This window comes from Hypanus sabinus, chromosome 1 (genome assembly GCF_030144855.1).
Source record: "Hypanus sabinus isolate sHypSab1 chromosome 1, sHypSab1.hap1, whole genome shotgun sequence".
NCBI classification, from domain to species: domain Eukaryota; kingdom Metazoa; phylum Chordata; class Chondrichthyes; order Myliobatiformes; family Dasyatidae; genus Hypanus; species Hypanus sabinus.
In genome coordinates this window covers 103,492,166-103,519,203 of record NC_082706.1, presented here as the reverse complement: position 1 = coordinate 103,519,203, position 27,038 = coordinate 103,492,166, and the positions used below count along the sequence as shown (strand labels likewise).

Here is a 27,038-nt window from a genome sequence, read left to right as displayed (position 1 = left end):
ATTCAGATTTATTTAAATTCCTTAGCTGTCATAGTGTGATTTGAATTCACGGCTCTAGATAAATAATCCAGTGTTCTGGCTATTAATCTAGTGATATTACCACTATGTTGCTGTTATCCTTCACTTAGTATCATGGTTGTGCAACTAGCACCTCATCTCTCATGACTTGGGTTCAAACCTCATTTCGTATTCTATCTACTTACAGAATACACATTCCTTCCATGATCACATGGTTTCCTTTGGGTGCTCCAGATTCCTTCCACACCCCCAAAGACAATTTAAGTGCCAAAAGAGGAGTTACTGGACACCTAAGATAGAATTGGTTGCAGAAAATGAGAGAGGAAGTGGGACAAATAGCAATACTTCTCTGGGAACCAGCAAATATTCAGTGGGCAACATGGTCTGTGTAAGCATAATGTTTTGACATTTACTTATTTATGAAACTGTATACATGTATAAAGCTTAGAATAATAAAAATATTTATGTAACATATATATAGATTCCATAATGAATTACTGTTCTATATAATTATCATTTAGACTTGTTCCACAGCCATTATAACCCAAAGAACTGGTTTACAATGGAAATAGGCTTGGGATCCTCCGGATATTTCCTAACCAACAGTAATGCATTCTTGTGTCACCTATTTTAATGAATGTGACAAAGCTGTGTAATCACTTAAACCTGCCGATGAATTAGTTTAGGACAAGTATGTGTGCATGAGATGAAAAATACTGCTATTTATCTTCTTCCATGTTATACTAATATGCCCTTGGTATGTTATACTGTTGTTGCATGTCTTATATGATTTAAAGTTCTGTTCTGTTTATGGATCCAATACTCTTATGTTAATAAACTGTCATTTAAAAAGGCAACAAATGAAAGTACCAATGCACAATTCTTCTTGCAACAAAGTTTTCTGGACATTGGCAGCAGATAGGAGTGGAGCATTGCAGCATGGATTTAGTCAGATCTGAGGTTGGGGTCTGAAGTACAGGTCACATCTGGGATAAGAATCCGTACAAGCTGCAGAATATCCACAAGCAATGATCACACCGAGCAGTTCTGGCGCTTTGCTCACCTACTTCCCCCTACCCACTTCCTGCCCACAGCCTACATGTGGGACTCAGAGAGTTTCCTGTAATAATAACTGAACGGTAAATGCTGGACACAGTCAGTAGGTCAGGAGGCATTTGCCGGACCTGAAATAGAGATCTTTTCAAGTCTGAGAACCTTCAGTTCGAACTGGGAAAGAGCAAAGCTAAGACAACTGGGTGCAGAGGAGATAGATTGGACAAAGGGAACATCTGATTGGCTTCACTTGGTTTACCCTAGCCTCGCTCAATGTTTTACCGAGCTTTCTGATGAGTAGGTTTACTGTCGGTACCAAGTAATTTTCTGCAGGGGTCAGTGTTGGGACTGCTTCTTTTCAAGTAATATGTCAGAATTAATGGCTTTGTAGCCAAGTTTGTGGACAATACAAAAATAGGTGGAGATGCAGGGAGAGCCCGTACTTTGGTAGAAGGAATAAAGACTATTTTCTAAATGGGAAGAAAATTCAGAAATGAGACGTACAAAGGGACTTGGAAGTCCTTGTGCAGGATTTCCTAAAGGTCATCTTGCAGGTTGAGTCAGTGATAAAAAAGGCAAATGCAATGCTGGCATTCATTTCAAGAGAAGCAGAATATAAGAGCAAGGGTATATTACTGAGGCTTCAGTACTGAGGCATTGGTCAGACATCACTTGGGAGTATTGTGAGCAGCTTTGGACCCCTTATCTAAAAACAGATGTGCTGGCATTGGAGAAGATCCAAATGAGGGTTATAAGAATGATTCCAGGAATGAAAGAGTTAACTTATGAGGTGCATTTGATGAGCTTAGAAGAATGAGGGGCGATCTCATTGAACCTATCAAATACTGAAAGGCCTACATAGAGTGGCTGTTTGCTGTAGTGGGGGAGTCTAAGACCAGATGGCACAACCTCAGAATAGAGGTGCTTGTTTTTAGAACAGAGATGAGAAGGAATTTCTTTAGCCAGATGATAGTGAATCTGTGAATTTCATTGCTGAAGATGGCTGTGAAGGCCAAGGCATTGGGTCTGGAGGCACTGGAGGTTGATAGGTCCTTGATTAGTCAGGGCATCAAGGGTAATAGGGAAAATGGAGTTGAGAGGAAAAAGAAATCAGCCATGATGGAATAGCGGAGCTGAATGGCCTAATTCTGCTCTTATGTCTTATAATCTTAAATCTCTGGTACAGAGGACTGAATAATTTTTGAATAAAGATAGGAAAATGTAGCACTAATACAGCAATTTACCATGAATCTTAAGGTGTATGAGTATTTCACAAGTTCTTTCTGGAGTGCAGCTAATATAAGAAAAAACATACAGTAAATGAATATAACAGAAGTGAAAAACAAGCTTCAAAAATAATCACCCAAATTATGGTTAAGTGCCAATTTCAATTAGCATTTTTCAATGGTGTTTATATTTTCCATCAAAACAAATATCTTTATAATCACTTTGAACTGAAATGATGCAAATATATTAAATAGTTATTAGTTATGATTTATCAGTATTAACATTGCACAAAATAATACTTTGTGGTAGAAGCAATCAAGAATAAAATTTGGTATAATAATACTAAAAAGGTTCACTGACTTTTAGCAAACACAGAATGTACTGCCATAGTCTTAGATTGCTAATTTCAAAGTTCCTCCTTGTATTTTACTTTTCATTCTAAAATATTTTATATTAATTTTGTTTGCATTTATTACATTTTGAATTAAAAAATGTATAAGTTAGTCAACAGTACTGAAGATATTCAGTGTAGCTGATGTGCACTACTGTAGATATCCGGTGCTGTTGAATTGCTAATGAGCAGTACAGAAGATTTGCTGAACTGCCTACGATACAGTAAATATCCGCTGCTGCCTGATTATTGATCTACAGGACTGCAAAATTCCCAGTAGAATCTGTTAATGTACAATACTGTAGATTTCTAGTACCCCCCAATTATTAGTCCATTAGGTATCCAGCGCTGCCTAAACTACATGTTACTGCAGTACCGCACATTCCCAATCCTGGCTGATCACTAATCTACAGTACTGCAGATTCTCAGTACTGTTTGATTGAAGTCTTCTGGTTGATCAGCATAAACATAGTGCCCAGCACCTCGAATGGCCTATAAATTAAAACAAAAAAAAAACCACTGTGTTATGTTGAACAAAGTATGTAGAATAATTAATGAAAAACAGAAAACTTCAGATGCTAGAAATCCAAATTGAAAAAGATATTGCTGGAAACACTCAGCATTTCGGGCAACATTAGTGGAAAGAGTAGCAGGTTTAACATTTCAGGGCCAATTTTTAAAAAAAAAATGCAGGGGAGTGATAGGTAGAATAAAGGAATAGCTCTAATAAAGTGTGACCAAATTATTTTCTCAGTCTGAATCAGTTTATGCTTCATCAATCTTATGTCGTGCAGTCTTCTGGCCTACAGGTTTGATCCCTTCCTCTTTCATTCCCTCTCAGTTTCACTGACCCATCTGTCTGCAAACTCCTACAGTACTACAGACTAAATCAGCACAAGCCTGACTGGGAACAACACCTCATCCTCCACTTGGTCACTTTGTAGCCACCTAGACTAAATATTGAATACTCCCACTTTGGGTAACCCGCTCTTTCTTTCTGTCTGCATCTGAACTGGCATTTCTGCCTGTCATCCATCTGTTTCTCGCTTTCAGTTAGTTAGTCCAGCCTGCTGATATGTCCCATGGATCAGCAATTAACAATACATAACACTGAAACTTTTTGATTCTGTTACCTTGTCTCAACCTATTAGAAGTATTCCCTGTGTTCTACCCCATCCTTCCCCAATGTTCTCTGTTTCTGAAATCTGACTTGCTTTCACTCTTTCCCAGTCTTGATGAAAGGACTCAGTACTGAAATGTTAAATCTGTTCCTCTATCAATGTTCCCTGACCTGCTCAGTGCTTCCATACCCTTTTTTTTGATGTAGAACAATTTAAGATTTTATTTAATATAATTTTACATTAGAAATATATGTATAAAGCATTTTTTAAAAATTTGATATAATAAGGAAAGATATAGAGAGATTTTTGCCTTAGATTATTTGATGTTTATTTCTTAGAATTCACAAGTAAATTTCAAGGTTCCAAAGCTTTGTAAATGTTTATTATTTTTCTTTTCAAGAGATTGGGATTGATAATATCATGTATCAGACAATACAGATAAAGCATCAAAAAAGCTTCATTTAAAATTGGGACTTCAGGGAGTATTCCTATTCTTCAAAAAGTGCCATGTGATGTTTTATGATAACTTCAGAGTATAGATGGAACTTTGACTAACTGTGTCATCCCTAAGACTCCAGTATACCATTGTTTGAATTCTGCATTACACTGGAATGTAATTCACCATATGTTAGGTAAATCTGTAGGGTTGGATGACCTTAAAGTGATTTAAAGTATATTAGTTTAGTTCTTGAAGTTGTAATGTACTTAAGAAGTAATTTAGAAGAAGTTACTGTGAGAGTATATTGAGATAAAAACCAGCTTGTGGTTTAAACCAGTCCATCCGTGGTTCAACCCTTGTCCCATAGAGTTAAGAGAAAAACCCTCCATTCTTCTCTTTCACATATACTTGTCCAGTCACTGCTTAAATATATCTATCGTAATCATTTCATTTACTTCCTTAGGTAGCTAGTTTCACATTTTCACCAGCTGTATATCTTTGTGACCATCTTACATTGATAAACTTTAAAAGTGCTTTCCCCCCACAAATAAAATAGTTTCCCTCCAGCTATTCCATTAAATGCCGCTATAATTTGAAAGATCAGCTTTGTATTCCTCTAAAACAAGGTCTGATGTGACACTTGGTCACTTTAGAGGCTACAATTGTATTTATTGAGAGCAAAGGAAGAAATGTCAAAAATATGCCAATTTAGGATACCCATGAGTCATCTGAAATACAAAAGCTGAAAGGAACTACAATAAGAAAGAATCAACATATAACAGTACCTCAAATACAAATACTTCAGCTTAGATACAGATTTTCTCAGAATATTGATAATGTATACATTATCAGTTATCAATTATACATTAATAGCATATTGAAGATATTGATAGTTTATTTTATTAATTATATATTAAATATCAATAATATATCTCAATGATGTGTCCCTGAAATTTGTGTATTTAGTAACACTTTGGAGAGTTAAAGCACAATTACTAAGAAATTACTACAAAAGTCTCTAAACAATGTACTTTAGAATTGGCATATGACTCTAACTTAGTTCAACACTCAGATAACCAAGGTCAGCTCCCCTGACAGCATGGCTTGAGGAAGCAATGAGATAACCATGAGAATATTCCCAAGGAAGATTACATGTAACGAAAACTAACATCCATGGTGATAAGACTGTAATGAGCTGCTCCTTTTCTAATAACTTTAAGACAGAAAAAGGAAGCCAGTGACAATTAACTGAACTCTGAAGGCTGATTTAACCCTTTGAACTTGCGCCTACCCAAATGAATGGAAGTTAAAAACACCAGGAAGAATCATCACTTCAGAAGACTGATCACTCAGAATGGACAAAGCACCTTACTTTATTGAAGTAATTATTTTGTAAATTCTTGGCTTCTTCACACTCAATAAAAGTAGATGGTGCAGAGAGTTAGAAAGTGATGAAGAGAGGTCGCAAAAATTCATGAAGCATCTAGCAAATTGCACATCAGCCAATAGGTTTGCCCATCAAAGTCAGGAATCAGCAAGAGTGAAACTTTAAAAAATCTTTAAATGTTCAAGTACTTACTGCTTGTATGCAAAAATGAATGAGCAGAGAAAATGAGGTATGTCTATATGAATGTAATGTTAAGGGTGGAAATAGGTGAACAGGTCTATCTCTGCACTCAAACAGGCAAGTTGTATACTGATTATACACACATTATGTACGAGATTGTTTCTTCATGACAATTTTACAAGACTCATCCTTGATACAGTGCCCAACAACCCAAGTTTCCGCAGTTCCCATTTATTGTCCAATTTCTGGTAGGCTTTATATCAAGAACCTGATTAAAAATGGATGGTCTTGTTTACTTACTACTACATTCACTGAGGATTTTGGTCTTAGTGCCTTTATCTGTTTCCTGGAGATACTATCTATGCAGGAACGCGCTCCATGAATCACTGTAATGGAGATGTCCTCTTGAATCTGATTAATCCTCAAAAGCATAGGCTGTTTAGCCCAACCAAAAGGAATGGTCATATTCTTGAAAGCCGTTTCACCACTAGAAACAGAGGGGAGGAAAAGGTTTTAAGGTATTTCTACAATTTTATTTCCATTCCTTCTTTTGATATGATTCAGCTGGAGAAAGCTGCAAAGTTGACAACACTTTATTGTTGTCAGCACGTAATTGCCCAGCAATGTGAATAAGATTTTTAACTGTAAAGATTTACCCATAACTTCTGAGGTAAAACAAATTAATGCAGTGAAAGCCATAAAATTTCAATCATCAAATAGCTGAAGAAAGCAAATCGAAGTTAATGAGTTTCTTGTCTCTGGAATTCAATTCTACAATTTTTTACTTTAAGCCTTCTTTTTACCTGAGATTGAAGTAAATATAGCCCCAGGCTATTCAGTAGCAGTTAACCCAATCTGTGTATCAACCAGGACTTTACCAGAACTAGAGGGTGTGACTGACAGGGAGAGAATGGTCAGGTTAGGTCTTTATTCCTTTGAATATCAGAGAATAAGGGGCAACCTTACAGAAGCATTTAACAGTATAAGCATAGTTACCGTGTAAGGTAACAGTCTTTTTCTCAGGGAAGGAGAGTCCAAAACCAAGGGCAGGGATTTAGGGCGAGTGGGGAAATAATTTAATAGGGTGGTGAATACATGGAATAAATTGCAAGCAAAAGTGGTTAAAGCAAGTACAATAGCACCATTTAAAAAACATGGATGGGCACATGGAAGGACAGGGCCTAGAGGGATATGGGCTAAAACACAGGAAATTGGGAATAGCTGGGCGGGCTCCATGGTTGCTTCAGACAGGCTGGGTCATGGGGCCTGCTCTATAACCGTGTTGTCCAAAACACCAACCTCCCCCACGTTCATACATATAATCATCAGTTTTGAATACAGGATGCTGTCGTTACTAATACCTTGAAATGGGTTGCCCCTATCCCCACTGGAGCCTGAGGAGGGCTCCCATATTCCAAATGGAGCTTAGGGAAAGTCTAACACGAGGAAATCTGCAGATGCTGGAAATTCAAGCAACACACACAAAATACTGGTGGAACACAGGCCAGACAGCATCTATAGGGAGAAACGCTATCAACGTTTCGGGCCGAGACCTTTCGTCAGAGCTAACTGAAAGGAAAGAAAGTAAGAGATTTGAAAGTAAGGAAACTTTCAAACCTCTTACTATCTTTCCTTTCAGTTCTCAGCCCAAAACGTTGACTGTGCTTCTCCCTATAGATGCTGCCTGGCCTGCTGTGTTCCATCAGCATTTTGTGTGTGTTGTTAGGGAAAGTCTGTTACTTTCACGGCTGGACCATGATAAATTACAGTACTTAGCTATGGAATTACTTTCAGTTTAAAAAATAGAGTCACAGTACCAAGAATAGGGACACAATTAGGCCATTTGGCCCATTGAGTCTGCTCCACCATTCCATCATGGTTGATTTACTATCCCTCTCAAACCCATTCTCCTGCCTTTTTCCTGCAATCTTTTACACTCCTACTAATCAAGAACCTATCTACCACCACTTTAAATATATCTAATGACTTTCCCTCCACAACCATCTGTGGCAATGAATTCCACAGATTCACCACCTCCTGGCTAAAGAAATTCCTGCTTATCTCTTTTCTAAAGATACGTCTTTCTATTGAGTGTGCTGTCTGGTCCTAGACTTACCCACTACAGGAAACACCCTCTCTATGTTCACTCTATTGAGGCTTTTCAGTATTCAATAGGTTTCAATGAAATTCTCTTCTCATTCTGCTAAATTCCAGTGAGTACAGGACCACAGCCATCAAATGCTCCTCATTCCTACGATCATTTTTTGCTCTATGAAGCTGGCATTACATTTTTGCTTTTATATTCATTCTAGTCCTTTCGAAGATGAATACCAATATTCTATTTGCTTTCTTTACCACTGACTCAACCTGCAAGTTAACCTTTAAGGAATCCTGCACAAGGACTTCCAAATTCCTTTGCACCTCTCATTTCTGAATTGATCCCCATTTAGAAAATAGTCTATGCCTTTATTCCTTCTACCAAAGTTCATGGCCATACACGTCCTACACAATATACCATCAGCTACGTTTTTGCCCATTCTGTTGAGGAAGCAGCAGTTGGCCACAAAGTCATCCAAATCACTGAAAAAAATATGTGAAAAGATGCAGTCCCAACATCCTTCTGGTAAGGTGACAGTGTGTGCAAACCCAGCAGCCTCTCGGGGGCCAACTGAATATGCTTTTTCCTTTGTAAATGTAACTCCCTGGTTAAGATAGTTGCTGCTATGCTGTAGGCATTTGATTTTAGCTGTTCTGTAGGAGCAGTCTGTTCTAATTTTAGCATCTTTGGGTTTGAGCTAAAGATAAGGGGCTATGTTGTTCAACTTAGGAATGTTGTGTCAGCCAATCAGGATGGTGGAATTGGGAGAAGGTTCTAGACAACGTTGGGCGGAGAGGTTTCTGTGACGGACACTGGTGTGGGTCAAGGGCTTTTTGGTGAGAGCTGCGAGAAGACTGAAGGGATGATGGTTGTGGATGCCGTCCCTGTTGCACAAAGTGCTTTGTGGAGATGAATGGCTTCAAGAAGGAAGGACCAATACTCCCATGGGGGACCCTTTCGTTTGTGATGAGTTTCGAGCATCTTTCAGAAGGAATTGTGTACTTTCACACAGATACTGGGTCCAGCACACAACTTAAAGACAACTTCAAGATGAGCTCCAACTTGTGTGCACATTTGGACTGGGTTAACTGTAATGGGCCTTTTTAATCTTTTTCTTTTCTTTTCACTACTAACTGTTTGATAAAGCTGAAATTTGTAAATATACTTGCTTTAAAATTGTATGCAGTGTACAATCTGTTACTTCTTGCCAACGGGTAATTGCAAGTGGGCAGCATTTACACAGTATTCACTCAGATTGGGGTGCGGGTGTTTGAAACATCCTGGCTCTCCTGGTCTGGTGGAACCCAAGTCATATCGACTCTAGACATACGGAGGTTGAGAAAGGTGGCTTTCTCACCGCTGAGTCCATTGGCTTGTTAGCGAGGGGCTAACCAGCCATGTTTCCAGTGATGCTCAGTAAAAGGGGGCTTCATAAAATTTGTTTTTGGAGCCAGCCGAGGTGCCAAGGTGTTGAAGAAACCTGTTGGGATATTGGAGGAGCCGGTTTGGGTTCGGAGAAGCTGACCTGGCTGCAGACGGTGTTGCTGCTGCCAACTACTCAGAAGCGTCAAAGTTGGTGCAGTATAACTGTGGGAGGCTGTCTCGGGCATTTCACTTGCAATCGAAAGACCCTGTTGGACAGTGATAATGTAAGATGTCGCAGGCCTGTTACCCTTGTCTTGTGGAGGGACAGATGACATGGGAATTGTGTAGCCTCAAATGTAGGGAGAACTAAGCCTCAAACCTCAGGCTGGATTGCATGCATCTGTACACTGCCGGGAGACTGTACTATTAATTGGTGGATATTGTCACTCAGGGTCTTGGGACTATATACATTCTTTTAAGTGAATATGCTTCTTTGTTCAATATTTTGAATTACGTTACTCACTATTTTTGAATATTTGCTTGCTACTTTGAATTTTATTTGCACCTTGGACCAAGTGGAATGCGGTCTGGTTCAGCTATATCTATGTACGGTTTGAATGATAATTAATTTGATTTGATTTGAACCCTGCAGAACACCACTGGTCACCAGCAGCCAACCAGAGAAGGCCCACTTTATTCCCACTCTTTGCCTCCTGCCAGTCAGCCAATAGTCTATTCATGCTAGTATCTTTCTGTAATATCATGGGAGATTCAAGTAAACATCATCTACTAACTCTCCTTTGTCTATCCTGTTACTTAAAGAATTCCTTGATAATAAAGCATTATGCAACTTCTTTGATGTCTTTTATGCTGTCCTTTGCATTATCCCTGGTTCTGCACTATGGGAATTCTCTCTTCTATTACCTGGTACAATCAAGAATCACCTATAATTCTATTCAGTTATAATACCAACTATTTTAAGAATTTTTGAATTCCATCTGAAAATCATGAATGGAGCTTCACCAAACTATAAGCATATTTTTGGGATTTCTTTAAGACATTATGATGCAAGTGTGCTTTTCATGACTATTAATATTAGTTGCTAATTTTGTAACACTTCATAAAGTGTATCACTGACCAGGAAGTGTCTGAGACCTCCAGATGTTGCTGAAAGCATAACACATGATCTGACTCATTTCTTGTATATTTTCTATATTTGATTAAGGATATATGAGTCAATATAACTCCTGAAAATGTCTTGCCTTTTCCTTTTTAATATTATTTAAATGAAGAAAAACACAGTAAGCTAGTTACTAAACCATATATTAAAAATATTTATGATTTTTAAGCCTATTTGAGCTTCTGTCAAGATTCAAAGTTTTCCCAACACAATTATATTTTAGTTATTTGTTTTGGAGGAAAACAAATATGTATTTTCCATTAAAAAAAAGGGATCTTGTATGAGCATAACAATGATCATACAAGTTGTAGACTCATTTCAAAGATTTCATGACATTTTGGTTCACAGGTAAAAGTGTGAAGATCTATTAACCATTTTAAAACAGAAAAATAAATTAGGACATTTTAAATAAGAATAGTAGTTTAACACATTTCTTTACTTTGGGCTAAGTATTTTATAAATTGGTTGGCAAAAGTAGCGTATTCTTGTGTCTAAATTCAACATAATTGCCCCATTTGAAGTTTTCAAACTGGGAATTGTTCAGCTCAAATAAAGTGATGTTTTAGGTGCAGTTACCCAATACTATTTCCATGGGTTGAAATCCGGAGATGTGACATATATTGGTTACTTGGGTATTCTAACTAGAGCAATAGCAAATTTTGAAATAAGTTAACAAATGACAAGATCACTGAGGTAAACGACATATCAGCCATAAATAAATTTGGTTGCAGATGGAGAAAACAAATAGAATGTTATAGTTGATGTTAGATTATTTAAATGGATCATTAAATCACATATTTTATGAATTTTCAGCAATCTGATCTTCCTGATCATTATAAAAACAGTGATCAATGGAATGTCTATTTAGTGTGAAAATAGGTAAGAGGAGCGACAATGATCAAAGATACGTTCTTAATCCGAAACTATTCTCAGGCTGATATAGGTATTTCCTGATTACAGATGAGAAATTAGTGACATTTTATCACTTTAGACACTAATAGAACATAGAATAGTGCAGCACATTACAGGCCCTTCGGCCCACAATGTTGTGCCGACCCTCAAGCCCTGCCTCCCATATAACCCCCCACCTTAAAATTCCTCCATATACCTGTCTAGTAGTCTCTTCAACTTCACTAGTGTTTCTGCCACCACCATTGACTCAGGTAGTGCATTCCACGCATCATCCACTCTCTGAGTGAGAAACTTTCCTCTAACATCCCCCTTGAACTTTCCACCCCTTACCTTAAAGCCACGTCCTCTTGTACTGAGCAGTGGTGCCCTGGGGAAGAGGCGCTGACTGTCCACTCTGTCTATTCCTCTTAATATCTTGCACACCTCTATCATGTCTCCTCTCATCCTCCTTCTCTTCAAAGAGTAAAGCCCTAGCTCCCTTAATCTCTGATCATAATCCATACTCTCTAATCTGGGAAGAATCAGAACTAAATGCCTTATTTACTGAAATGACTAATCACTTTTATCAGAAGTGCAATTGTTATCATTTACAGTTAAGACTTATATGGTGAGCAACCCCCATCAAAGCTGAAGATTAATAATATACTCAGTCACAATGAAAAGTTGATTTCAGTGCTTACCTAGGAGTCTGTGCGTTACAGTGATAAATGTACTCTGTGACAGTATTTTCATCTTCACATACAGAAGCGAACTTTTGTTTGAAGTCAGGCCTTAATCGCTGAACTAGAAATGGACCTACGGTAAAAATAATCTTATCACTGAAAAATGTTGCATTCCAACAATCAAGTTTCTATATATTGCCACATGAAATTAACTTATTTGTTAATGTCTAATTTTGCATTTACTAAGATTTTACAGTATCTAAAATTATAGAAGGTGTACATTTTTACAGCACCTTTCATGTCCTTAGGATGGCTCAGAGTGGTTTTTGTCAGCCCTGCTCCCACTGACACCTCCTGGCTTGCATATGCAGGCACCTCCCATTCAGTGTCCAGCATATAGGATTCACCTGTCATTCATTCCAGACTCACGTGCAGCCTATTTAACCCGTTCTCATCCACAGTCCTTGTTCATTCATCAAACCAGCCAGCCGCTCCTAGCTTTCACTCTCCCTGCCTAAAGTTTAATTTGTTGCTCGATGTCTTTAGTTTCTGTTCTCTTGTTTTGAGGCCCCTTCTGACATGTTCTTTTGGCAGTCTACTATTAAAGGTATTGTTCATTACTGAATCATCTTTTGGGTCAACCTTCCTGATAGGGTGAGTGAACAAACAATTGACCCAGTATAGTATGCTCACTTGAAAGAAGCTGTCTGCCAATGTGAGCACACAATCCAGTCTACTTTTCTCCAACACTCCACCTCAATGCAGCAACTCTGCAGCAGAGCAACCTCCTCCCCCGAACCCCAGATTCCCATGTCCAAACACTCTGACAGACTCCCAACCTGTTGCCACAACTTCCTGTCTCAGTGCATCTTACACTTCAAGCTTCAGATGGGCCAAGATTGCCTTCCTCATCTCTCTCTTGACTGGGCAAGCTTTGCCCTGGACCACTACTAACTAGAACAATAAAGCTACCATATGCAACAAAAATGAAGATTTCACCGAGATGCGCTGGGTTTTTGACTGTACGGGAAGAGAAAGGCAATCAGTAGATTGGATACTTTGCTGAGGCCAAGGCTTACGCTCTGTGCTTGATTACAGGACCCTTGCAGCAGAGTGCAGCTGGAATGCAGAAGCACTGCTGGCCCATTAACATCACAATCTCTCAGAATGTTTGAAAGACAAGCCATCTACCCGGGAAATGCCCACTGACCTCATCACTCTGGCTCTCTGGATGACAAGCGTCTTACCCTCCAGATCATCACCAACATCTCCAAAACACAGGCAGTTAGGAAGAGCTTCCTTAAACCTCCAAGAATGTGAGCGTTGGTGGAGATACAACATGTCTGCCTACCATGGAGCAGCCGATGTACCAAAATACCCGCTGCATTTGGGAAAATAGCACCTCCAAGTAGAGACGAGGGGCCTCCATTCTAGAAAGCTCTCCTTGGCCCCTCATTCCAGCACAACAGCCTGTCTCACTCTCTCTGTCCTCCCCCACACTCTGTCAGCTCTACACGCACAAGAGACTGGTGGATTCCAGCACAGTAGATAACTTTCTGGATCAGATTGTGTGTGTGCAGGCTGGACTCCCTACCGAACCTGTCTCTCACCTCTTCTGCATCACAGCCACTGACAACTGTCCCTTGGGGTGTGGGATGGTCAGAGCGCACACACGGTCTGTGCATATGAGCAATGGAGACCAATTCCTCCTGATCGGCTCACCCAACACTCCTCTCATTCTGGGTTACTCCTGGCTCCCCACTTCACCCGGACATCTGGTTCACCGCTGAGTTGGGGACCCATTTGCAGGACCACTCGCCTACAATTTCAGTTGACTTTATCCCATAAATATGTGGAGATGGAGGAAACCCTCGACCTCACCAAAACTTCCACAGGACTTAACTATTGCCATCAGTAACAGGGAAGCCAGCACCCTGCCACCCCACTTACCACATAAATGCACAATCGACCTCCTCCCAGGTACTACCACCTCCTGAGGTTGTCTCTTATCCCTCTAACTTCCTGAGACCCAAGCCATGAATGACTATATCACTGAAAAGCTACAGCTCAGCTTCATTCACCCATCCCAGGTACCAACCGGTGCAGAATTCTTCCTTGTCAAAAAAAAGATGTGTGTCTTCGTCTCTGCATTGACTACCGTGGACTCATTAAAATCACCATTAAGAACCATGACTCTCTTGCCTTGATGGACAGCACATTCGAAACACTCCATGGGGTCCACTCCAAACTGGATTTATGGAATTCATACAACCCAATCCAGATCTGCCAGGGAATGACAGTGTTCATAATACCCACTGGCCACTACAAATACATAGTGATGCCATTTGGACTTTCCAACAGTCCAGATGTTTTCCAAGCCTTCATTCAGAAGCTCCACCAAGAGATGCTACACAGGTAGATGTTTGGTTACCTCAATAACATCTTCATCTTTCTCCAAGAACCCCAAACCACATCTGTTCAGTCCTTCAGCGTCTCCTCAAAATCTGACTGCACTGCAAATTAGAAAAATGCCAGTTCCACACCCCAGTCATCTCGTTCCTGGGTAGCATCCTTTCACCCCCAAGGGATAACCATGGACACAGAGAAAGTGCACACCGCCATTGAATTGCACCAACCACACGCCCTCAGCTATAGCGCTTCTTGAGCTTCTTTAACTTCTATTGTCACTTCATCAGAAACTACAGCCAAATTACCACCTCTCTCACCTAATCTCCTAGCTGACGGACAACCTGGTTTGCTGCCAAGGACCACACTTTTGTGTAGCTCAAGAGACGCTTCCCCACCGCTCCCATTCTCCATTTTACACAGTGCCATTATAGAGTAGGAGACGGAGTTACTCTCTAATAAATTGGCCTTGGAGGAATGGAGACATTGGCTGATGGGAAACACCGAGTCTTTCCCGATCTGGGCTGACCACCAGAACCTCAAATCCATACAATAAACCCATCAACTCAACCCCTGTCAGCCTTACTGGGTCCTCTTCTTCAAACAATTCAGCTTCACCATCTCCTAACATCCCGGTACCAAGGGCATAAAGTCATGACAGTTTGACCCAACTGAAACAGAGACCTACCACCAAACCATTATTCCATCCTCTCAAATCCTCAAGTCAATTGTCTCGGACATTGAGAACAAGATCCACCAGGCCCTGCAGCATGAGTTTGTCCTACCCGACACACCTAACAACCATATATACAATCCGTCCGCTGTGCTTTCTGATGCACTCCAGTGGGCCCACTGCTCATCCCTCTCCAGACATACGAAACATCCTGGATTTTCTGCAACACTCATTCTGCTGGCCTACAATGACTACATATGTGTGTCAATTCATCACTACCTGCCCTCAGTGTGCCCAGTCCAATCAGCAGAGCCTCGATGACCATGGTTCCCTACCTTCACGGATTCTATCACAGATTTGCCACCTTCTGATAGGGACATGCTGATCTGACAGTGGTGGTCTGGTTCTCCAAGGCCCTCATTGCCCTCCCCAAGTTTCCATCAGCTACGGAGACAGCAGATCTGGTCTCCAACATGTAGTTCGCCTCTACAGCTTCCCTCAGGACATAGTGTTCCCTCTTCCTCACTAAAGTGAATTTCCGGACCAACAGACAGTCAGAAGAAACCAATCAGTAAGTGGAGAAGTTTGTATGATGTTTTGCTGCTCCTAACCCTTCCACATGGAAAAAGCGTCTGCTCTGGGCCGAAATGTCCCACAATCTATACACCTCCTCTGCCATGGGTAAGTCACCTTTTCACACCTTCCAACCCCCGTTGTTCTCTGCAGAGGACCCCACTGTGGAGGTCCAGTTCACCAGAGCCCTGGTTCGCGGCTGCCGGAATACATGGAAGTCTGCGTGGAGGGTCATCCTAGCCGCCAACTGCGCCTATTGCCACTAGGCTAACCATAGTCAGTGCCCAGCTAGACTACTCCGGCCTGAGGACAATATCTGGCTGTCTACCCAACTCCCTGTCTACCTGTGCACCAACTCCCACAAGATCTCGCCCTGGTACACTGATCCCTTCAAGACCAAACATTGCATCAGTCCACTCACTTATCATCTCCAAACAAGAGAAAATCTGCAGACACTGGAAATGCAAGCTATACACACAAAATGCTGGAGAAACTCAGCAGGCCAGGCAGCATCTATGGAAAAGAGTACTTTCAGGCCAAGACCTTACCATATCCAGCTGCCACTGTCCTCAGGATCACACCTAACTTCTACGTGGCCCGTTGTCCGTGGACCACTCTATCCACCTGAACCTGCATCTCTGGAACCCAGGATAGTGGAAGTGGTCCAGTGTACAAGTTCACCGGTTGATGAATTCACACCACCATGGATGGAGTGTGCAGTACCTGGTCAACTGGGGAGTGTAGGGCCCAGAAGCGAGGTCTTGGGGGCTGTCTAGTTATATCTTGGATCCATCGCTCATCGATGAGTTCCACCAGACCCATGCAGATCGTCCTGGGCTGTTAGGCTGAGCCGTGGGGGAGGCGTGTCCTAGCAGGCCTGCTCTTGCTGACATCTCCAGCCTGTACATGCAGACAACTCCCATTCTCTAACCAGCCTGTCAGATTCATTTGCCACTTGTTCTAAACTCATCACCTGCAGCCTATTTAACCCCAGTTCTTATCCACTGTACTTGTTCACTTATCAAATCAGTAGGCCTCAAACAGTTGCTCCTAGCTTTCACTCTCTCTGCCTGAAGTTTAACTTGTTGCCTGTTGTGTTTAGTATCTGTTCTCTTGTTTTGAGGCCCTTTGAGGCTTGCTATTTTGGTAGTCTACTATTAAAATTATTGTTCTCTGCTGAATTGTCTCCGCTGCTCTGCTTTTGGGTCAAGCCTCCTCTACATTTCTTGACAGTTTTTAGTCAATTGTATACTCATGCATATGACAATAAACCCAATTTAACAAAATTAAGTTAAATTATACTTAATTATACATAAATTACATTTTAAAAACAGTAACCAATGGCACTATTTTGACCAATAGCGGATTTGTTATTGTACTATTCTTTTGATTTAACAGTTAGTCTTCTTACCCAAGGGCCCAGCCAATCTAAGGCCAGCTAGTGGATTGAAAGGACTCATAATTGCACCCAGGGCTTTTATCCACAATGGCATTGGTTGTTCCTGCTCACTGTAGTTTAGTCGCTCTGGAAATCCCCATGGCTCAACGAGAATGAGGTGCTTCACCCTAAAAGCAACATACAAGTTAAATGTATTAATTGTCATATATCACTACCAAATGCCCAAGTCATTGGGTACATTTAAAGCAAAGGTTGATAGATTCTTGATTTGTAAGGGTGTTAAAGGTTACGGTCAGGAAAAAAGGCAGGACAATGGGGTTGAGAGGGATAATAAGTAAGCCATGATAGAATGGCAGATCAGACTTGATGGTGTAATTCTGTTCCCATGTCTTATGGTCTACTACTGGTTTAACTCACATGTTGATTTCACTGAAGGTAACTGTGGTTTAAAAAGAAACTTGCAATGGTCACTGAGAAAGGAAGCCAAATGATGTAAACTGCTGAAGTAATGTCTTCTATGTTTAATCAGTTACTTCTCAGGCAGTTCCCTGGAGTTAAGGATAACGTATTTCCCCTCTGATTTTTGGGTACTGAGGTAGCTGATGAAGCTGACGTGCTTTGAGGCTTGCAAGGGAGGTTATGACCTCTTCTACTGTTTTCACTGTGAATTTGCATGCTCCTGCCAAAATAATTCAAGATACCCATGACCTTTCCTTCTCCCTTTTAGTTTTCCAGGGCTATATGTCTGTGAGGACATTACACTATTTTAAGAACATCAATGAATTACTTCTCCTGTCGATGTGTCTTTCAGGGTACTATGTCTGTTTTGGTGTCAGGCAGGCAAAGGATATGACTCACCATCAGAGCTAAGATGGGACAGTGGCTGCTAAATGAAATAAAGGACACTAGTACTGAAGATATTGACCTGGGAAAGGATGTTAAGAAAGACTTTCTATTCCCAATTGTGGATCTGAAGGATTCTGCAGAGACAGGACAACTGGTATTTCTCCACTGGTAGTCCACCTCCAAAATGTACTAGAGTGCAGTGATCACTGCTTCTCACCAGACTGCAGCTTTAGTGACATTTTAGAGATCTTTTTCTTTGAAAATACTTTTCTTCAGATAACCAAAGAATGTGCTTAAACACTTGAGGCAGTAATGAATTTCACAAACACAAGAGCAGCTGGCTTGGCTGAGAAGTGGCTCCCAAGGCGTGAAAAGTGATCCACATTTTTCAGGTCTCATCACTTTTAACCTCATCATCAGAGGTGCAAGATTCAAGATTATTTATCACATGTACATCAAAACATAGTGAAATATGTTTGCGTTAACAATCAACATACCCTTGGGTGTGCGCGGGGCACACCCTTGCAGATTAGTATGGGTTATTTATTTTAAAAATGTTTCATAACACTACTGAACTGTTCCTACCACCTACAGACTCACCTTCAAGGACTCATCTCATGTTCTTGATTTTTATTGTGTGTGTATTTATTATTATTATTATTTCTTTTTTTCTCTCCTTCCTTACTTGCAGTTTGTTGTTTGCTTTGAACGTTGGTTGTTGTCCGCCCTGTTGGGTGTGGTGTTTCATTGATTATATTGTGTTTCTTGTATTTCTGTGATTGCCCACAAGAAAATGAATCTCAGGGTTGTAAATGGCGACATACGTGTACTTTCATAATAAATTTACTTTGAACTTCTGAACTTTGTTTAATGTAAAGCCCATCCTAGTGTGTTTCAGTACATACGTTAGCAAGGGTGCACAAACTTACGTATCATCTGTGCTATGGCTTGATGTATCAGTTATTGAGGTATTATTACCGTTCACTGTTCAGTACTTTTACAACTGCCTGCGGCATAACTATGATAGCATTCAGCAACCTTTGGATAGTACCAATTTGTTGCATTTCAAGTACTAATCTTTTTTTCAGGACTGGACTTTGTCCGGTACCACAAACAGTAACATTTTATGATAGCTTCTAAAGTTCTACCATTCATTGTATGGAAGATATGTTTCTTGATTTTGCCCCTGAATGGATAAGATGTAAGACTGAAAGCTTGATTCAGATAAGTCAATAAAGGAGTCAAAGATAAGGGATCAGAGTTAATGACTGGGTTAATGACTGCTTAATGTTGAGGTGGCAACACTCATTCCCAATATTCAGCACGTGATGGTGACTCACCCACAACTGGATAGCAAACAAATGGAATAGTTAACAGGTTCAAGATACATGAAGGGGAGTAGGAGCTGGATAATGCAATTGCCTGTGTGAGTTAGAATGTTGCTGTTACAATGGGACAGCATACCAATGAGTGGAGAAGAAAGCCAGGAATTAAAAATGTTGTTGTTACAATTAAGGAAAGTGAAAAGTAGTATTTCTCAAGATGCAACTTTGATAGGCAGAAAATAATATTTGTAACTTTAACTGCCCCTCATATTATGAAACTCGAAGATGCAATTATTTTATTTTACCCTTCTCTCAAACCTCTCATCCTCAAGTTATTTACAACTTTCTGTTTTTTCTCCCTCCCTAGCTAAACTGCAGGATTTTGTTAATGTGCCAGTAAATAATTCATTATTTGCCTAATAGTTATCGATTATAGTTATACCAGATTATTTTCCCCTCTTCTTTCTCATGCTGCACCTAAAAACATGCCTGCCTAGACCACTTCTGCAAGAAATAAGCAGATCTTTTAACATGTAGGCAGGTCATTTAGTGTGGCCTGGTCTAATTAAATGACAGACTCCAACTTTAACACCAAGCATAAGCATCAAGAATTTCCTCCTGCCTTACATTACTTTGTGATACGAAAACAAACCTGCATTCAAAATAGTTGAATGCCAAAAATCTGAGCAAAAATCTGAAAGCTAATCATTTTTATTTTGAATGCATTTTTCTAACTTCACAGTTCACTGATGTCTTCCTCAGGCAGAAAGAGTCTGTCAGTGGGTACTAGAACTTAGGTCCTTTGCTAACAGCACAAGTGTCAACTTTAGGTAGAGTTCTAGAAGAATACGATCGCAATACCACCCAACATACAATGTAAAGCAACTTGTGGGTATACATCGCAACAATAAAACCACAAACACTGAACTGATTCCTGGGATAAGGGGGTTGAGGACAGGTTGGGTAAAATGGCTAATGATTTCAGTAAGTTATACAATATTTTGAAAGGTATTGGCAAGTTAGGTGCCAAGAAGCAATTTCCTCCAATAACAAACTCTATAAATGGTGAGGGTTCACTGTCAGATGTAGGGTATTTTAAAGAATGAAACCGATAGACATTTGGACACAAGGAACCACAGCTGGACAGACAAGAAGGATAACGGCATAGGATCAAGTATGGTCATAGTTACTGATGAAGCAGGCGTGTAGGGATACAAAGACTACTCCTGATTCTACTCATCTATGCTCCCTTATAAACTTTCATTAGGTTCCACCTCACTCTCCATTACTCCAGAGAACACAACCCAAGTTTACCCAACCTCTACGTAATAAGAAGAGGTTTGACAAAGTTAGGTGATTTCTCTGGAGCTGCAGAAGCTGAGGGAAGATCTGATAGAAGTTTAGAAGGGGCATAGACAGAGTAGATGGTCAGTATCTTTACCCCAGAATCGAAATCTCTAACACTAGAAGGCATTTAAGATGGGTGGGGATAAGTTCAAAGGAGATGAGTAGGGCAGGCTTTTTTAAAAAGAGTGATGGGTGCTCGGAATGCACTGCCGGGGTGACAGTGGAAACAAATACAATTGAGGCATTTATGATGCTCTTAAGAGGCAGGTGAATATGCAGTCCATTGTGAAGCAAAAGTGAATAGCTCAGTAGGCTTTTAATTACTAGCTTAATAAATTCAACACAACATCTCAGACCGAACAGCTATACTACTCTGTTAAGAATCACGTATGGTGATATTAAGAAATGACAAAAGGGATATCTTGAAGGAAGAGAGAAAAAAATAAAGGGTTAAGGAAGGAATTCTAGACTTTAGGGCATATTCAGCAGAAGGCATGGCTGGTAATGTTCAAGCAATTAAAATAGGGCTTGCTGAAGAGGCCAGAACTGGAGGTGTACAGAAATAAGGAAGTTACAGCACTGGTGAAGATTGCAGATATGAGAGGTGAGGCTGTGAAGGGAATTGTAAATAACGTTGTGAATTTAAAAATCACATAACTACCCCCAGCAATTAATGCTCAGATGAAAATTCTAAACCAACTCCCAGAACGATGTAGTCCAAACATCTGATAAACATTTTAGATGTGCAATTTTAACAGGGAAAATTGGTAATCATTTTCTGAATTGTGTAATTCACTACAGAATAGAAAAACTTCCATTTGAATGCAAATGAAAGTTTACTGTGGTCAATACTGGGCAAGATTCTGCATAAATCTGCAGTCCTCTCACTGACAATGCCGATAACCTGTAACCATGAGCTGAAAATGAAAGTAATCTGAGGACAAATGGCCAGGAAAGAAGGGAGACCTGAATGTGTTCACTGGGACTGAAGAGAGAGTTGTAGCCCAATAACCGGAAATGTAGAGGCCAGTGGTGCAGTAACTGGGAATGAGGAGATGTCAGTGACAGTGATTGAGAATGAGAAGCCCACACTCAGTGAGTGGGAATGAGGTAAGGCCAGTGAAACAGTAACAGGGAACGAGGTGAGGCCAGGGTGTAATGATTAGAAATATAGGGGAACCAGCAGCCCACTAAGCAGGAATGAGAAGAAACCCATGGCTACTTAACTGAGAATAAAGTGGAACCTTAAATCGCACTTCTGGCAGAAGTATCTTGTCAGTTACAATCAATAACAGAATGTATAAATGAAAAAGGGATTATTATTTCAACTTTTGAACTAATAGTGATTAACTATTAGCTTACTGCTTATGTTAACTATTTACTGAATCCTTCAACTCTGACTCTTTCTACTAATGCTTCCAAGCTGTTATTTTCCAAAATATTTGCTACCTACCTTTGCGGATACTTAATTGTATACGCTGCAGCCAAATATCCTCCAAAGTTGTGTCCCAATAAAATCATTTTCTCCATTCCCAACGTTGCCCTCCATTCCTCTATAGACTCCACAAACTGAGTTTCTGCCACTTCAGAATCACTGCTGAAACATGGCCTACTACTTTGACCAAATCCTACAAGGTCAAAAGCATATACAGTGCGTTGAAGGCTGAGGGCATCAAAGTTTAAGGTCCATAGTCCAACACCCCCTCCAAATCCATGAATCAGAATAAGTGGAGTTTTGTTATGAACGTCTTGACCGAAAACTAATGTCCAAATCTTGTTGCCATTTGGTAACGAAACAAAATCTTTCGTAAAATTATTTCTGACACCTGCGAAATAAAAAAAATTAAAATCAACCTGATTTGCTTATCTCAGCACCTTTTGAATTAACATTTGCCACGGTGAGCAGTACAACTTGGATTCAGATATTCAATTTGATCTAATTTAGTCCATTAAAAACCTATTAGACCCAATGTCCTTCTGCATACTAAACTCAATTAGTGGTGGTGGATAGGTTTTAGTCATTGCAACCAGTGTGCGGTCATCTTGGTTTAGTTCTCTAGAAGTACGTTCCTTAGTGCTGTGTCAATGCCTCTGATCTCAATTTGTGTGGGAGATATTGAATTCCTTAATGTAAGAAAATTTCTCTGTATGCCTTTGGGAGATATAAAAAGGAACCTACAACTTCCTTGATTCTTCTGAAACTCTCAAGGCTAATTTAAAATTCAGTGAGAGGACAAAAAGATGAACTAAACAAGTTACTGAAGGAAAATTCTGGTCGTTTTTATGTGTATTAATTCAAAATATCCATGATATTCTAAACATCACAGTAGTCTAGATCTGGGGTACAATGAGGCTACTTTCTTTTAAACCAGTTCAAATTTAATGTTTGTCTTTGTCCTTGTCCTTCCCCCTTATCTCTCAAAACAAATGGTCAAAGCTTTTGATGTTTAGGTGGTATATAACAGAGACATTGTAGGAGATCACTTTGAAATGTGTGTTTTCAGTGGTTACTTTTTCAAACAATATCATGTCTTTATGTTCAGTATGAAATTCTTAAAATAACTTAAGCAAACCTCATGATAATCATGCATTCCTATATCTCCACCAATAATTCTGCAGATGCTAGAAATTTGAAATACAAACTGAAAAATACTGCCAGGTCAGGCTGTTCCTGTGGAGATAGAAAAAGAGTCAACATTTCAAGCTAGAAATGAAATGTGCCTGAAGTAGCAACACAGAAGGTTTGGTGAGTCAGCATTAAAAGTAAACAGTACATATACAGTATGTTACCTCAAGATTCATTTTCTTGCAGGCATTTGCAGGAAGAAAAGAAATACAATAGAATTTTAAGAAAAAACTTTACATAAACAAAGACTGACAAACAACAATGTTCAAAAAAGGCAAACTGAGAATAAAAGTAATACAGAGAACATGAGTTGTAAAGAGTAGAAAGTGAAATCTGTAGGTCATTGAATCAGTTCAGAATAGTGGTTATCCACGCTGGTTTAAGAGCCTGATGGCTGTTGGGTAATAACTGTTCCTGAACCTGGTGGTGTGGTATCCAAGGCTTCTAAAATTCCTCCTGCTGGATGATAGTTGTGAGAAGAGGGCATGGCCTGGATAGTGGGAGTCTTTGATGACAGATGCTATTTTCTCAGGAGCACAATGAGAAAGCCTGTGATAGGGAGTGGAAACCAAGAGAGAGTTGGGTTGTGGAGACCAGATTCCCAGCTACAATTCCTTGGAGCTGACCAAACAGTTGCTGTGACAGATGTTACGGAGGCTAAGGTCTCTTTTGTTTGCAAATGTAAATATTTGATTCATTCTTCCCAATTTCCCTTCATCTCTACCCTATCAGAGGTATTATTTTCTCCAGCTCTCCCACTTCTCTGCAACGTAAAGCACGTTTGCTTTCTAAATAGATTTTCAGTTCTAAATATCATCAATCTGTAATGCTGACTCTGTTTCTCTCTCAAGGTATAACTAGCACACCAGATAAATGCAGTAGAACTTATTACTTTTATGTTCTTAATCTTTTCTGCTTTAAGTGCAGACTGCATAAAAAAATTAAGACTACCAAATAGGCAGGGATGTTTAAAAATTGTTCCTTACCCTGTAACATCTTATTCTCTGCATCCTTGAGAAGAGATATAGATGTGGGACACCAAGTTGGCAGCCAATTAAGAAGCCAACTTAACCTAAAAAAAAATTGAGAGAAATGAATTTAACAAGCATTCTGATCACTTTACTGTTATGCCTTTATTATGCCTCTGTTGAATGGAATATAGAAGGTCATTGGCCAGTACTGCGAATCAGGTCTGCCAGTATTTGCAGCAAATCAAGCAACCCAGCTAGCTGAATTTCCAACTTCCACTGAAAGCCACAAGGAATACTGCAAGCACAAAGCCTCAGGCTTCTTGATTTCTTTCACTGCAGCTGGGCAGCAACCTCTCAGTAACTAGCCTGGAGCCTCATCTGCATCAGCCTGCTCTTTCACATTCATTGCAATTTATTAGATCCCCATAAAAAGGTAGTCAGGAGTCCACAAATAGTTCAAATATGGAATAGATGAGGCATGTCACCAGAGGAAAAAAAATCCTCAGAAATGGTTTGTACTTCATGGTTCGTGGATAAGCAAGGAAGTCAGATATGCATTCACAATGACCATATATAAACAATCACAGACAGAACAATTCATTCCACAGCCCAGCAGTCTCTTGGAATAAGCAAGATGGTAGATTCAAGCTCTTTCAATGTGGAAGGTATTGCTGCTTCCAAATGAAACCCTTTATCAAAGTCAAAGTACATTGATTATCAAAGCATGTATACTGTATACAACCTTGAGATTCACCTCCTTACAGGCAGCCACAAAACAAAGAAACCCAATAGAACCCATCTAAAAGACCATCAAACGCCCAATGTGCAGGGGAAAAACCATGCAAACAACTAAAGCAAGCAAGCAAGCAACTGAAGTTCAGGGGAGTGAGTAAATGAGTACGCAGCCATGAAGCCAGTCAACACTGCAGCCGATTCAGGAGCCCATTAGTAAACCTTGTGTAGCAGCGACCGACATCCTGACCTTTTCAATCTGGCCTGGTGCTTAAATCATCCAAGCCTCGGGCTGTTCCTTTCTCTTGGACCCATCCAGGATCATGTTACTATTCCACAATCTCCTGCTGGTGTTGGTACACTAAGTGTACTCTGACTTCCAAACACATCACTCTGCTTCCATTCCTAACAAGCTATTTACTCACAGACAAATTAAAAACTTAGAAACCCCAAATGAGGTTTGCAGTATACCAGCAGATTTGCATCACAGGTAAGAGTCAGAGACAATTAACAAGCAGGACAGTCTATTGAGGATTACCAATCATAAACTGGCTACGTCATGGTTACTTTAATCAACAATTACAGTCCTGTGCCCACTGTACATATTGAATATTGAATTCATCTCTATGTCCCACAACCTAAAAACAAGTATTTCACTCATTCTTACTGGACATACCTGGGATATAGACTATTCACTTTTCCAACCTCACAAAAAGTGAGAAACAGCGTTTAACTTCCTCCCACTGACCTATACAATACAGCATGATCCCAATAAAAAGGGTCTTGCAATGAAACAAGATGAAACTAACAGCCATTTGCAAAGACACTTAATTCTATAAGAACATTAATCTAATCTAAGCATATAAAATTAATGATAACAATTGTATTCCAGTTTGAATTAAAGATTATATTCAGGGTGTCCAGTCCATGTCCACTCTTTGTATCAAGGGAGCACAATCCCAGATAACACTGGAGATTATACACTCTCTTCCTCTGCCTAGGTCATTGTGTACATTTATAAGAATGCATTCACACCCAGTAATTTAATCTAACTGTGCTTATTAAACAAGAATAATTTAGGGCCCTACTCTCCGGCTATTACTGTGAATTATATAAAAATAATATGCTGGAACTCACACTGCCTATTAAACACAGGAAATGCATTGAGTCCAACTCACTGAATCCGTGGTATATTACGTACAGGATATTCTCTTTGCTGCACTCTGTATAATACTCTATGCAGGGTGTATGCTCAGTCCCATTCTCTGGGCTTTACCATACATATATTCAGAAGATGCACATTCAGTCCCACACGTTAGGCATTATATATAAGATGTATATTTATTTCCATGCAGTGGGTAAAATAAATTATACGTATTACAAAGGGTTAATGCTTAGTTCTGTGCTGTGGGTATTACTCTGTAGTATGTCAAGGACACAAGATCATTCTCACTTTAGGTAATATTATATGTTGTATAGAGGGCAACTTCTCATGGTGTCAGAACACGTTCCATACAATCAGGAAAGCTCACCAAGGCCTCTGCTTTCTGAGGAGGCAGAAGCGAGCTGGGCGATGCACATCTATACTCCTATCACTCTACAGATGTGCAACAGAGAGCACCCGAACGTGCTGCATGGCTGAACAGCATGGAAACTGCACTGCTGTGGACAGGAAGACTCTACAACGGGTAGCCAAAACTGCCCAACACATCACCGGCACTGGCCTACATACCGTCAAGGACATAGATAGTGAAAGGTACCCGAAAAGGACCAGTAACATCATGAAGAATCCAGCCACTCTGCTCATGGACTGTTTGTGCCACTCGCATCAGGAAGGAGGCTACATGGCATCCACACTAAAATCACCAGATCTGGAAAGTTAGTTTCCCCAAGCAGAAAGGCTGATCAGCACCTCCACGTACCCCAACACCACTATGTTACCATTTCCTGTCAGCCACCCTATGGAGACACTCCTGTGCCTAGCGTCACTTTAAGTACATACAATCAATCTTTCTTGATAAGCTATCGTATTCATTTATATTTATTACGTTCTTTATCTTATTGTTTCTTTTTGTGTTGCATCAGATCTGCAGTAACAATTACAGTA

General features: G+C 40.0%; 1 protein-coding gene across 1 annotated transcript in view; it reads right to left on the bottom strand.

Moving 5' to 3' along the window:
- Window positions 1–407: 407 nt before the first annotated feature.
- Window positions 408–27,038, bottom strand: part of abhd5a (abhydrolase domain containing 5a) — a 28,677-nt gene continuing 2,046 nt past the window's right edge. Inside the window, exons 2-7 of the mRNA XM_059973238.1 lie at window positions 24,215–24,300; window positions 22,056–22,428; window positions 17,097–17,251; window positions 12,052–12,166; window positions 6,117–6,303; window positions 408–3,181 (exon numbers count right to left, since the gene is read on the bottom strand). Coding sequence (XP_059829221.1) covers window positions 3,092–3,181; window positions 6,117–6,303; window positions 12,052–12,166; window positions 17,097–17,251; window positions 22,056–22,428; window positions 24,215–24,300 — 1,006 coding nt within the window. The 3' untranslated portion in view covers window positions 408–3,091. The remainder of the gene's footprint in view (window positions 3,182–6,116; window positions 6,304–12,051; window positions 12,167–17,096; window positions 17,252–22,055; window positions 22,429–24,214; window positions 24,301–27,038) is intronic.